This window comes from Oncorhynchus keta, chromosome 7 (genome assembly GCF_023373465.1).
Source record: "Oncorhynchus keta strain PuntledgeMale-10-30-2019 chromosome 7, Oket_V2, whole genome shotgun sequence".
Lineage (NCBI taxonomy): Eukaryota > Metazoa > Chordata > Actinopteri > Salmoniformes > Salmonidae > Oncorhynchus > Oncorhynchus keta.
The window spans coordinates 35,874,254-35,888,817 of NC_068427.1; the positions used below are offsets into that span (position 1 = coordinate 35,874,254).

Genomic DNA, 14,564 nt, shown 5'->3' on the forward strand with positions numbered 1-14,564 from the left:
CAAAGAACGTGTTGAGCTTGTCCGGAAGCAAGACGTCAGTGTCCGCGAAGAGCCTGGTTTGCCATTGAATTGCAACTCCACTTTGTCTGTATACTGATGTTTTTCCTGTTTGATTTCCTTGCAGAGGGAATGACAACTCTTTTTTTTCCTTTGCCGAAAGGATGGCGGGGGAGGGCCTTGTATGCATCGCGAAAATTGGAATAACAATGGTCTGAGAATCCAGATGGCTATACCGACTCCGACAATATATCATGGGGGAGCCATGTTTCCGAGAAACAGAGTATGTTACAATCCCTGATGTCTCTCTGGAAAGAAGCCCTTGCCCTGATCTCATCAACTTTATTATCCAGGGACTGAACATTAGTGAGTGATATACTCGGAAGCGGAGGGAGGGTGAGCGTGCCTCCTCTGATATCCTTTTGTTCTTCCCGGCTGTTTGTAATAACGCATAACATTTTCTGGGATAACAATGTAACACATAAAAAACAAAATACTGCAACGTTTTCTAAGAACTAGAAGCGAGGCAGCCCTCTCTGTCAGCGCCATTGTGTTCCTCCACCAATAGTGGAGGAATACAACTGGCTATTGAATTGTGTTTGGTTGTCAACACAACCAAATATCAACATTTGAAGGGGATCTTGTATAGTTGTGTCACTGACTTAGTCTGGCTTTAATTCCAGTTTGTCTACAAATTAATAATTGATAATGTTGGATTCACATCTCCATCTAAACCAAAAGTCTAAGTTAACATTAGCATACTACTCTCCATACTGGCCAATGATTATAGCAGCAATTCTGATCCAACCATAAATGCATACAATGTGTGTCACGCCCTGGTCGAAGTATTTTGTGTTTATCTTTATGTATTGGGTCAAGCCAGGGTGTGGCATGGGGTTTTTGTATTGTGGTGTGTTTTGTCTTGGGGTTTTGGTATATAGTGGGATTGTAGCTAGTGGGATGATCTAGCAGAGTCTATGGCTGTCTGGAGTGGTTCTCAATCAGAGTCAGGTGTTTATCGTTGTCTCTGATTGGGAACCATATTTAGGCAGCCATATTCTTTGGTTGTTTTGTGGGTGATTGTCCTTAGTGTCCTTGTAACTGTCTAGTGTTAGTTTGCACCAGTTTAGGCTGTTTCGGTTTTCGTTACGTTTATTGTTTTGTAGTGTTTGTGTTTAGTGTGTTTTCTTCATTAAACATGAATCGTAATCTACACGCCGCGTTTTGGTCCGACTCTCCTTCACCACACCTAGAAAACCGTTACAATGTGCTCCTGGCTTGAGAGGATGGAAGTTCAACATGTAGCTAGATGTAAGTAAAACCAAACATTATCTCCATCCATGGATAATTTAGGAAAGGGACTATTTTAGCTTGGTAGCTAGCTAGCCACAGGAGGACAACAACACAACGAGTTGCAACAATTAAACTTTTTTTCTGTCAATAATGACATTTGGCATGTGATGTGATTGACCTGAAGCCAAATCCAATAGTTTTTTTTGGTGTGACAGGACCATTCACAGTTGAGCTCACTCAGTTTAGCTCAACGCTGATATGCTATTATTTTAAATATTTTTTTGTATCATGGAAGACCAAATGCGCGCAGGCTTCCCTTACATTCAATGCCACAGGTGGCAGCAATGTCATACTCTTTCTGAACAGACAGCTTCAGATAGCCTAGATAAGCTACACATACTGAGACAGAGGGGCGCTGTTTTGTTCGCTTGGTTGTGTTGACAAGTTAACAAATTATATGTTGGATTCATGTCTCCAACTAAACCAAAAATAAAAGTTAAAGAATAGGATTAAGAACAGTGGCTCAGATGAAACTATCCAAGCATTAGATACAGTGCATTCAGAAAGTATTCATACCCCTTGGCTTATTCCACATTTTGTTGTGTTACAGCCTGAATTCAAAATGGATTTTAAAAAATGTATAAATTCTCACCCATCTATACACAATACCGCACAATGAAAAAGTGAAAACATGTTTTTAGAAATGTTTGCAAATGTATTGAAAATGAAATACAGAAATATCTCATTTACATAAGTATTCACACAATACCTGGTAGAATCACCTTTGGCAGCAATTACACCTGGATTGTATAATATTTTCACATGATTATTTGTCAAATTATTCAAGCTCTGTCAAGTTTGTTGTTCATTTTCAAGTCTTGCCATAGATGTTCAAGATGATTTAAGTCAAAACTATAACTTGGTAAGCAACCAGTGTATTGTATTTTAGGTTGTTAAATTTTAGTCATTTAGCAGACACTCTTATCCAGAGTGATTTACAGTAGTTAGTGCATACATTTTCACATTTGTCTACTTCCGGGGCCGACAGAGATGGCCGCCTCGCTTTGCGTTCCTAGGAAACTATGCAGTTTTTTGTTTTTTTTACGTGTTATTTCTTACATTAGTACCCTAGGTCATCTTAGGTTTCATTACATACAGTCGAGAAGAACTACTGAATATAAGATCAGCGTCAACTCACCATCAGTACGACCAAGAATATGTTTTTCGCGACGCGGATCCTGTGTTCTGCCTTTCAAACAGGACAACGGAATGGATTCCATGCAGCGACCCAAAAAAACGACTCTGAAAAAGAGGGAAACGAGGCGGTCTTCTGGTCAGACTCCGGAGACGGGCACATCGTGCACCACTCCCTAGCATTCTTCTCGCCAATGTCCAGTCTCTTGACAACAAGGTTGATGAAATCCGAGCAAGGGTAGCATTCCAGAGGGACATCAGAGACTGTAACGTTCTTTGCTTCACGGAAAAATGGCTCACTGGAGAGAAGCTATCGGAGGCGGTGCAGCCAGCGGGTTTCTCCACGCATCGCGCCGACAGAAACAAACATCTTTCTGGGAAGAAGAGGGGCGGGGGCGTATGCCTTATGGCTAACGAGACATGGTGTGTTGAAAGAAACATACAGGAACTCAAATCCTTCTGTTCACCTGATTTTAGAATTCCTCACAATCAAATGTCGACCACATTATCTACCAAGAGAATTCTCTTCGATTATAATCACAGCCGTATATATCCCCCCCCCAAGCAGACACATCGATGGCTCTGAACGAACTTTATTTGACTCTTTGCAAACTGGAATCCATTTATCCGGAGGCTGCATTCATTGTAGCTGGGGATTTTAACAAGGCTAATCTGAAAACATAAATTTTATCAGCATATCGATTGCGCAACCAGGGGTGGAAAAACCTTGGATCATTGTTACTCTAACTTCCGCGACGCATATAAGGCCCTGCCCCGCCCTCCTTTCGGAAAAGCTGACCACGACTCCATTTTGTTGATCCCTGCCTACGGACAGAAACTAAAACAAGAGGCTCCCACGCTGAGGTCTGTCCAACGCTGGTCCGACCAAGCTGACTCAACACTCCAAGACTGCTTCCATCATGTGGACTGGGATATGTTTCGTATTGCGTCAGATTACAATATTGACGAATACGCTGATTCGGTATGCGAGTTCATTAGAACATGCGTTGAAGATGTCGTTCCCATAGCAATGATTAAAACATTCCCTAACCAGAAACTGTGGATTGATGGCAGCATTCGCGTGAAACTGAAAGCGCGAACCACTGCTTTTAATCAGGGCAAGGTGACTGGTAACGTGACCGAATACAAACAGTGCAGCTATTCCCTCCGCAAGGCTATCAAACAAGCTAAGCATCAGTACAGAGACAAAGTAGAATCTCAATTCAAAGGCTAAGACAAAAGAGGCATGTGGCAGGGTCTACAGTCAATCACGGACTACAAGAAGAAATCCAGCCCAGTCACGGACCAGGATGTCTTGCTCCCAGGCAGACTAAATACTTTTTTTGCCCGCTTTGAGGACAATACAGTGCCACTGACACAGCCTGCAACGAAAACATGCAGACTCTCCTTCACTGCAGCCGAGGTGAGTAAGACATTTAAACGTGTTAAGCCTCGCAAGGCTGCAGACCCAGACGGCATCCCCAGCCGCGTCCTCAGAGCATGCGCAGACCAGCTGGCCGGTGTGTTTACGGACATATACAATCAATCCCTATACTAGTCTGCTGTTCCCACGTGCTTCAAGAGGGCCACCATTGTTCCTGTTCCCAAGAAAGCTAAGGTAACTGAGCTAAACGACTACCGCCCCGTAGCACTCACTTCCGTCATCATGAAGTGCTTTGAGAGACTAGACCCACTCCAATTTGCTTACCGCCCAAATAGGTCCACAGACGATGCAATCTCAACCACACTGCACACTGCCCTAACCCATCTGGACAAGAGGAATACCTATGTGAGAATGCTGTTCATCGACTACAGCTCGGCATTCAACACCATAGTACCCTCCAAGCTCGTCATCAAGCTCCAGACCCTGGGTCTCAACCCCACCCTGTGCAACTGGGTACTGGACTTCCTGACGGGCCGCCCCCAGGTGGTGAGGTTAGGCAACAACCTCTCCACCCCGCTGATCCTCAACACTGGGGCCCCACAAGGGTGCGTTCTGAGCCCTCTCCTGTACTCCCTGTTCACCCACGACTGCGTGGCCACGCACGCCTCCAACTCAATCATCAAGTTTGCGGACGACACAACAGTGGTAGGCTTGATTACCAACAACGACGAGACGGCCTACAGGGAGGAGGTGAGGGCCCTCGGAGTGTGGTGTCAGGAAAATAACCTCACACTCAACGTCAACAAAACTAAGGAGATGATTGTGGACTTCAGGAAACAGCAGAGGGAACACCCCCCTATCCACATCGATGGAACAGTAGTGGAGAGGGTAGCTAGTTTTAAGTTCCTCGGCATACACATCACAGACAAACTGAATTGGTCCACTCACACTGACAGCGTCGTGAAGAAGGCGCAGCAGCGCCTCTTCAACCTCAGGAGGTTGAAGAAATTCGGCTTGTCACCAAAAGCACTCACAAACTTCTACAGATGCACAATCGAGAGCATCCTGGCGGGCTGTATCACCGCCTGGTACGGCAACTGCTCCGCCCACAACCGTAAGGCTCTCCAGAGGGTAGTGAGGTCTGCACAACGCATCACATTTAACATTACATTTAAGTCATTTAGCAGACTCTCTTATCCAGAGCGACTTACCGGGGGCAAACTACCAGTCCTCCAGGACACCTACACCACCCGATGTTACAGGACCATAAAGATCATCAAGGACAACAACCACCCGAGCCATTGCCTGTTCACCCCGCTATCATCCAGAAGGCGAGGTCAGTACAGGTGCATCAAAGCTGGGACCAAGAGACTGAAAAACAGCTTCTATCTCAAGGCCATCAGACTGTTAAACAGCCACCACTAACATTGAGTGGCTGCTGCCAACACACTGACACTGACACTGACTCAACTCCAGCCACTTTAATAATGGGAGTTGATGGGAAATGATGTAAATATATCACTAGCCACTTTAAACAATGCTTCCTTATATAATGTTACATACCCTACATTATTAATCTCATATGCATACGTATATACTGTACTCTATCATCGACTGCATGATATAATACATGTATCACTAGCCACTTTAACTATGCCACTTTGTTTACATACTCATCTCATATGTATATACTGTACTCGATACCATCTACTGTATCTTGCCTATGCTGCTCTGTACCATCACTCATTCATATATCTTTATGTACATATTTTTTATCCCCTTACACTGTGTATAAGACAGTAGTTTTGGAATTGTTAGTTAGATTACTTGTTGGTTATTACTGCATTGTCGGAACTAGAAGCACAAGCATTTCGCTACCCTCGCATTAACATCTGCTAACCATGTGTATGTGACAAATAAAATTTGATTTGATTTACTGGTCCCTCATGGGAATCAAACCCACAGCCCTGGTGTTGCAATTGTCGTGCTCTACCAACTGAGCCACAGTTGATTATTGTTTAGCTAAAAGGTGCATTTGTTTCCCAGTGTCTGTTGGAAAGTAGACTGAAGAAGGTTTTCCTCTAGGATTTGGCTGTCCTTAGGGAGTTTTGTAGCATAAATAGAGCTAAGACCTTCCCGATGACAAGCTACCCATAACATGATGCAGCCACCACCATGCTTGAAAATATGAAGAGTGGTACTCAGTGATGTGTGGTGTTAGATTTGCCCCAAACCTAACGCTTTGTATTCAGGATTTAAAGTTAATTTCTTTACCAGACTTTTATTTGTAGTTTTACTTTGGTGCCTTATTGCAAAGTAGTAACTACAATATTGTTGGTGGGAGTAACAACAATATTGTTGGTACATCCTCAGTTTTCTCCCATCACAGTCATTAAACCCTGTAACTGTTTAAAGTCACCATTGGCCTATTGGTGAAATCCCTGGCAAGTGAGTTAGGAAGGACGCCTGTATCTTTGTAGTGACTGTGTACTGATACACCATCCAAAATGTAATTACAACGTCACCATGCTCAACTGGACATTTAATGTCAGCTTGAATTATTTTTACCTATCTACCATGGCATGCCATTTTTTTGAGGCATTGGAAAACCTCCCTGGTTTTTGTGGTTGAATCCGTGTTTGAAATTCACTGCTCGACTGAGGGACCTTATAGATAATTGGATGTGGAGTACAGAAACGAGGTACTCATTCAAAAATCATGTTAAACATAATTAGTCCATGTAATTTATGTGCATTTTTACCTCTGAAATGATTTAGACTTGTCATAACAAGTGCATTTTTTATTAATTTGTACAAATAACATTATGGGGTATTGTGTGTAGGACAGTGAGACAGCATTTACATTCAGGCTGTAACACAACAAAATGTGGAAAAAGTAAAGGTGTGTGAATACTTTCTGAAGGCAACACAATTGAATAGGACTTTGTAATACAGTAAAAAGCCTAAAGGTAAGGCTCTCTTACTGTAACTATACATGTCTTCTTATGTAATCATAGGAAGCGTGCATGTTTAAGAAAGCACGCAAAGTTTGCAGGTCTGTAGAAATCTTCACAATTGCTGATCCTGCACAATAATCTGTGCAGAATCTCAAACAGCATTGATCACTTGCACTACATACTTCTACTGTAATCTCAACTGCAATCCAGGACAGTTGGTTGTTCTATTAGATAAAGCACAGACAACACATTAAGTTGTTGTATAAATACCAAATATCTGGTGTTGTATTCCCATTTTAACTTTTTGTGTTTTCAAATGGTTGAAAGCGCGTCAGTGATAACACATTTAGATGACAACTAAACAAAAATGGGTGAGTAAAGGATGTAATCTCATTGATCAATGTCTCAACCAAATATTACCCAAATATCCAAGTTGAAATGACGTGGTGTGCATAGTGGGTGAAGAGTGTGGTTCTCCGAACCACTTTCGTTACATAAGGAGATTGTGGTTGATTTCAAGGTTGTGGGTTATACAAGGTGCATGTGCAATGTACAGTAGTTCAGTGTTTTTCAACTCCTGTCCTCAAGTATTGTGACCTCAAAGTTGTTTATTTTTTTTGAAGCCCTGATGGTTGTTGACGAAACACTGCTGTAGTTTTTCAGTAGGAACGTACCTGAGTCACAATGCCACTTGACACTGATGCATCTCCCATTGGAACAGCTGAACTGGGTGAGTGGTTCACAGGTCGGCAATGCTGTAGACATAAAAGCAAAGAGATAGTCAACTACAGTTATTTAAAGGCCAAACCCATAGGGCTACATTTATTCTGAAAATACTTTGTCTAAATCTCCTTACAAACACTCCATTCCAACTCATTTTTCAACAGTATCAACAGTATATATTGTTTTGTGTGTGATTCTGCTAGCTGCCTGTTCAAAACCAACAAACACCTCGTAATTAACCAACATCGGCTCCTTACTTCTTCCAGTGTGCTCAAAGAGACACCAACTCTCACTTTCTCTAACTGTTATTGATGGTGCTGGTAGCTAAATATTCCACCCACTATTGTCAATGTAAATATGTGTCAGTGTCAATGTAAATCTGGGCATAAATACATCTGATCTGCATTTGAATTCGCATCACATATAACACACTTTCTGAGATATTTCCATTGGATGCCAGGAGCTTTATTGACTTTGGTTTGAATTCAGAGACTACATTTTATTGGATTATTTGGAATCCCTACTGCTACAAACACCTAGGGCTTTAGCTAGGACATAGTGAATGTTTATCACACTCGTCTTCTACATTTTCGCTCTAAGGATTTTAGTTATCTTCGACAGCGACCGTCTGGTTGAGGTTTAACACTCATTAAAAATAAATATCAACATGCATAAATAATGTCTGGTTAATTTCTCAGTCTAGTCGACAGAGTGGAGATTCTGGGTTCAACATACAGGTTGACAACTACCATACTTCTAGCAAACAAAATTAAAATTAGCATCCATCTCAAATGGCAGTGGCACCACGACGTGTGGAGCTTCAGGTGTTTAAAACCCTTCGTCGCTGCAGTGGAGCAAATTGAACTGCCAGAGACGCGGTGAGAACTCCTACAGAGCAGTAATGCCTGAGGAACCTCAAACAACAGTATGGGAGAGAATATGTTTTGGAGCGCAGCTTGATTATGATTGAATGAAGCCGAGCATAAACTTTAATTACAGCTTACACTCTGGTTGTTTGTGACTGTGTAGTGGAGCAGCTTAGTAGGCACACAAGGAGAGTCGGAGACGATACAACAGAGACTGATATGTGCCATCCTTACCACATACAGTGAAGGGATGGGAGGTTGAACGTTACAGCAAAATGTAGATTTTCACCTAAATAGACATATCCAAGAGTAATTCATTTTCATGAGATGGCCATAAGCAAAACTAAAATGCTGCAGAGTTCTAGAAGGTTCTGGATCTCACCTTCCTGGTAAAAATAGTTACACATTGACTCACATTTGAGGATAGAAGCTCAAATATATAGTACAAATATTATGAAAATATGAAAGGAAAAAAAATCATACATTATTTTATTTCTACTCAACAAAAGAGGGGGAATAGGGCTTGAAATAACTGAAATGCTTTCAAAATATAGTAACAGTAAAATTATAAACAACTTACTATGAAATGTAATCTTTCTTATAACTATAAAATGAATATGATCATGGAGGTGTTGCATGGAGGTGTTGCTAACATTTACGATAGCAAATTTCAATTTACAAAAAAAAAATGACGTTTTCGTCTTTTGAGCTTCTAGTCATGAAATCTATGCAGCCTACTCAATCACTTTTTATAGCTACTGTTTACAGGCCTCCTGGGCCATATACAGCGTTTCTCACTGAGTTCCCTGAATTCCTATCAGACCTTGTAGTCATTGCAGATAATATTCTAATCTTTGGTGACTTTAATATTCACATGGAAAAGTCCACAGACCCACTCCAAAAGGCTTTTGGAGCCATCATCGACTCAGTGGGTTTTGTCCAACATGTCTCTGGACCCACTCACTGTCACAGTCATACGCTGGACCTAGTTTTGTCCCATGGAATAAATGTTGTGGATCTTAATGTTTTTCCTCATAATCCTGGACTATCGGACCACCATTTTATTACGTTTGCAATTGCAACAAATAATCTGCTCAGACCCCAACCAAGGAACATCAAAAGTCGTGCTATAAATTCACAGACAACACAAAGATTCCTTGATGCCCTTCCAGACTCCCTCTGCCTACCCAAGGACGCCAGAGGACAAAAATCCGTTAACCACCTAACTGAGGATCTCAATTTAACCTTGCGCAATACCCTAGATGCAGTTGCACCCCTAAAAACTAAAAAAATGTCTCATAAGAAACTAGCTCCCTGGTACACAGAAAATACCCGAGCTCTGAAGCAAGCTTCCAGAAAATTGGAACGGAAATGGCGCCACACCAAACTGGAAGTCTTCCGACTAGCTTGGAAGGACGGTACCGTGCAGTACCGAAGAGCCCTTACTGCTGCTCGATCGTCCTATTTTTCTAACTTAATTGAGGAAAATAAGAACAATCCGAAATTCCTTTTTGATACTGTGGCAAAGCTAACTAAAAAGCAGCATTCCCCAAGAGAGGATGACTTTCACTTTAGCAGTGATAAATTCATGAACTTCTTTGAGGAAAAGATTATGATTATTAGAAAGCAAATTACGGACTCCTCTTTAAACCTGCGTATTCCTCCAAACCTCAGTTGTCCTGAGTCTGCACAACTCTGCCAGGACCTAGGATCAAGAGAGACGCTCAAGTGTTTTAGTACTATATCTCTTGACACAATGATGAAAATAATCATGGCCTCTAAACCTTCAAGCTGTATACTGGACCCTATTCCAACTAAACTACTGAAAGAGCTGCTTCCTGTGCTTGGCCCTCCTATGTTGAACATAATAAACGGCTCTCTATCCACTGGATGTGTACCAAACTCACTAAAAGTGGCAGTAATAAAGCCTCTCTTGAAAAAGCCAAACCTTGACCCAGAAAATATAAAAACTATCGGCCTATATCGAATCTTCCATTCCTCTCAAAGATTTTAGAGAAGGCTGTTGCGCAGCAACTCACTGCCTTCCTGAAGACAAACAATGTATACGAAATGCTTCAGTCTGGTTTTAGACCCCATCATAGCACTGAGACGGCACTTGTGAAGGTGGTAAATGACATTTTAATGGCATCGGACCGAGGCTCTGCATCTGTCCTCGTGCTCCTAGACCTTAGTGCTGCTTTTGATACCATCGATCACCACATTCTTTTGGAGAGATTGGAAACCCAAATTGGTCTACACGGACAAGTTCTGGCCTGGTTTAGATCTTATCTGTCGGAAAGATATCAGTTTGTCTCTGTGAATGGTTTGTCCTCTGACAAATCAACTGTACATTTCGGTGTTCCTCAAGGTTCTGTTTTAGGACCACTATTGTTTTCACTATATATTTTACCTCTTGGGGATGTTATTCGAAAACATAATGTAAACTTTCACTGCTATGCGGATGACACACAGCTGTACATTTCAATGAAACATGGTGAAGCCCCAAAATTGCCCTCGCTAGAAGCATGTGTTTCAGACATAAGGAAGTGGATGGCTGCAAACTTTCTACTATTAAACTCGGACAAAACAGAGATGCTTGTTCTAGGTCCCAAGAAACAAAGAGATCTTCTGTTGAATCTGACAATTAATCTTAATGGTTGTACAGTCGTCTCAAATAAAACTGTGAAGGACCTCGGCGTTACTCTGGACCCTGATCTCTCTTTTGAAGAACATATCAAGACCATTTCGAGGACAGCTTTTTTCCATCTACGTAACATTGCAAAAATCAGAAACTTTCTGTCCAAAAATGATGCAGAAAAATTAATCCATGCTTTTGTCACTTCTAGGTTAGACTACTGCAATGCTCTATTTTCCGGCTACCCGGATAAAGCACTAAATAAACTTCAGTTAGTGCTAAATACGGCTGCTAGAATCCTGACTAGAACCAAAAAATTTGATCATATTACTCCAGTGCTAGCCTCTCTACACTGGCTTCCTGTCAAAGCAAGGGCTGATTTCAAGGTTTTACTGCTAACCTACAAAGCATTACATGGGCTTGCTCCTACCTACCTCTCTGATTTGGTCCTGCCGTACATACCTACACGTACGCTACGGTCACAAGACGCAGGCCTCCTAATTGTCCCTAGAATTTCTAAGCAAACAGCTGGAGGCAGGGCTTTCTCCTATAGAGCTCCATTTTTATGGAACGGTCTGCCTACCCATGTCAGAGACGCAAACTCGGTCTCAACCTTTAAGTCTTTACTGAAGACTCATCTCTTCAGTGGGTCATATGATTGAGTGTAGTCTGGCCCAGGAGTGGGAAGGTGAACGGAAAGGCTCTGGAGCAACGAACCGCCCTTGCTGTCTCTGCCTGGCCGGTTCCCCTCTTTCCACTGGGATTCTCTGCCTCTAACCCTGTTACGGGGCTGAGTCACTGGCTTGCTGGGGCTCTCTCGTGCCGTCCCTGGGGGGTGCGTCACCTGGGTGGGTTGATTCACTGTTGTGGTCGGCCTGTCTGGGTTGCCCCCCCTTGGGTTGTACCGTGGCGGAGATCTTTGTGGGCTATACTCGGCCTTGTCTCAGGATGGTAAGTTGGTGGTTGAAGATATCCCTCTAGTGGTGTGGGGGATGTGCTTTGGCAAAGTGGGTGGGGTTATATCCTTCCTGTTTGGCCCTGTCCGGGGTGTCCTCGGATGGGGCCACAGTGTCTCCTGACCCCTCCTGTCTCAGCCTCCAGTATTTATGCTGCAGTAGTTTATGTGTCGGGGGCTAGGGTCAGTTTGTTATATCTGGAGTACTTCTCCTGTCCTATTCGGTGTCCTGTGTGAATCTAAGTGTGCGTTCTCTAATTCTCTCCTTCTCTCTTTCTTTCTCTCTCTCGGAGGACCTGAGCCCTAGGACCATGTCCCAGGACTACCTGACATGAGGACTCCTTGCTGTCCCCAGTCCACCTGGCCATGCTCCTGCTCCAGTTTCAACTGACCTGAGCCCTAGGACCGTGCCCCAGGACTACCTGACATGAAGGCTCCTTGCTGTCCCCAGTCCACCTGACTGTGCTGCTGCTCCAGTTTCAACTGTTCTGCCTTATTATTATTCGACCATGCTGGTCATTTATGAACATTTGAACATCTTGGTCATGTTCTGTTATAATCTCTACCCGGCACAGCCAGAAGAGGACTGGCCACCCCACATAGCCCGGTTCCTCTCTAGGTTTCTTCCTAGGTTTTGGCCTTTCTAGGGAGTTTTTCCTAGCCACCATGCTTTTACACCTGCATTGTTTGCTGTTTGGGGTTTTAGGCTGGGTTTCTGTACAGCACTTTGAGATATCAGCTGATGTACGAAGGGCTATATAAATAAATTTGATTTGATTTGATTTTGATTTGATCATACGCTACATTGCCAAAGGTATGTAGACACAACTTTAAATTTGTGGATTTGGCCATTTCAGTCACACCCGTTGCTGACAGGTATATAAAATTGAGCAGCGTTGGCAGGAGGGGTGTAAAGCTCACCGCCATTGGACTTTGGCGCAATGAAAATACGTTCTCTGGAGTGATGAATCACACTTCCTCATCTAGCAGGCCGACGGTCGAATCTGGGTTCGATGGATTCCAGGAGAACGCTACCTGCCCGAATGCATAGTGCCAACTGTAAAGTTGAGAAATAATGGTCTGGGACAATTGTTCGTGGTTCGGGCTCGGTCCCTTACTTCCAGTGAAGTGAAATCTTAATGCTACAGCATACAATGATATTCTAGACGATTCTGTGCTTCAACATTGTGGCAACAGTTTGGGGAAGGCCCATTCCTGTTTCAGTATGACAATGTCCCCGTGCACAAAATGGTTTGTTGAGATCACTGTGGAAGAACTTGACTGACCTACACAGAGTCCTGACCTCAACCCCATCAAACGACTTTGGGATTAATTGGAACAGGCCTAATGGCCCAACATCAGTGCCCAACCTCACTAATGTTCTTTTGGCTGAATGGAAGCATGTCCCCGCAGCAATGTTCTAACATCTAGTGGAAAGCCTTCCCAGAAGAGTGGAGGATGTTATAGCAGCAAAGAGGGGACCAACTCCATATTAAGGCCTATGATTTTGGAATGAGATGTTAGACAAGCAATGTGTCCGCATACTTTTGTCCATGTAGTGTATTTAGTGGCTACAAATTTGGCGACAGAGCATTTTCTACCATACCAAGCCTCATCCGAGCCGACGCAGAGACACTCGAATGTCTGCAGACACGTTAGAACTTCAGCATTACAAACAACGTGATTTCATCTTTCTGTGACAAACAAAGTGGTTGTGTTTCAATTATACAAAATGATTTAGTGTTTTTTCATGTTGAGAGCTCTATATCTGGCTGCGAATATCAGAGCAACATGGGACCACGATTGCTGAAATCGCTAGACTGTCGCCCTTTTATATGCCATCTCCCAGGCAGGGCTCTGTCGATTTTAAAAGGGAGAGAAAATTGATTCGTAGTCTGGATAGGCCAGAAAATGTTACACGTCACTCCCAATGCAAATGTGGGGTGTGAAGCGATGTTCACAGAGCGCTTTGTAAACCAAACTGTCAGTCGTAGCTGGTCCAGAAACTCTCAAAGTCCGCTAAATAGGGGACTTAACATCAGAGGTTTAAAAACCTTTCAAATGATTTTTTCTCTCAATTCTTTTATGCTTGTTGAGGAATTCTATTTCCACATCACAAAATACAGAATTTATGGCCAGGAAAGTTCCCTCTGAACGAGTCAAAATAGTATAGTTGCGAGATTTGACTATAGTACCATACAGAAATAAAGTCTACCATATGAAAACTAAATAAACGTTTCGGCCATTCAAATTACATGCACTAAAACTTACTTCGATATCAGTTTTGATAGATCCTGTAATTCTGCAATAATAATAAAACATACAAAAATAATAATACTACAAGTCTTATTTGGCAACAACTTTGTAATTGTAAGTTAGAACACTGAGCTGGTGAATTCTGAGCTCCTGGCCCAGAGGATGTAACTGCTAAAACTCACTTCTTACATGACTGAAGCAAGTGAAAGAAAATAGAAGAGACAACAAAGTATTCAAGGTCCTAATAAATGAAGAAATGGGACATTCTTATCAGAAAATTAGATTTAGGGGAAACAGAATGAAAA

The 14,564-nt window shown here is 42.6% G+C and overlaps 1 protein-coding gene across 1 annotated transcript in view; it reads right to left on the reverse strand.

The window, feature by feature from the left end:
- The window catches only part of LOC118385852 (low-density lipoprotein receptor-related protein 1B-like), a 359,442-nt gene that overhangs the window by 237,311 nt on the left and 107,567 nt on the right, over window positions 1-14,564 (reverse strand). Inside the window, exon 19 of the mRNA XM_052521799.1 lies at window positions 7,499-7,579. Coding sequence (XP_052377759.1) covers window positions 7,499-7,579 — 81 coding nt within the window. The remainder of the gene's footprint in view (window positions 1-7,498; window positions 7,580-14,564) is intronic.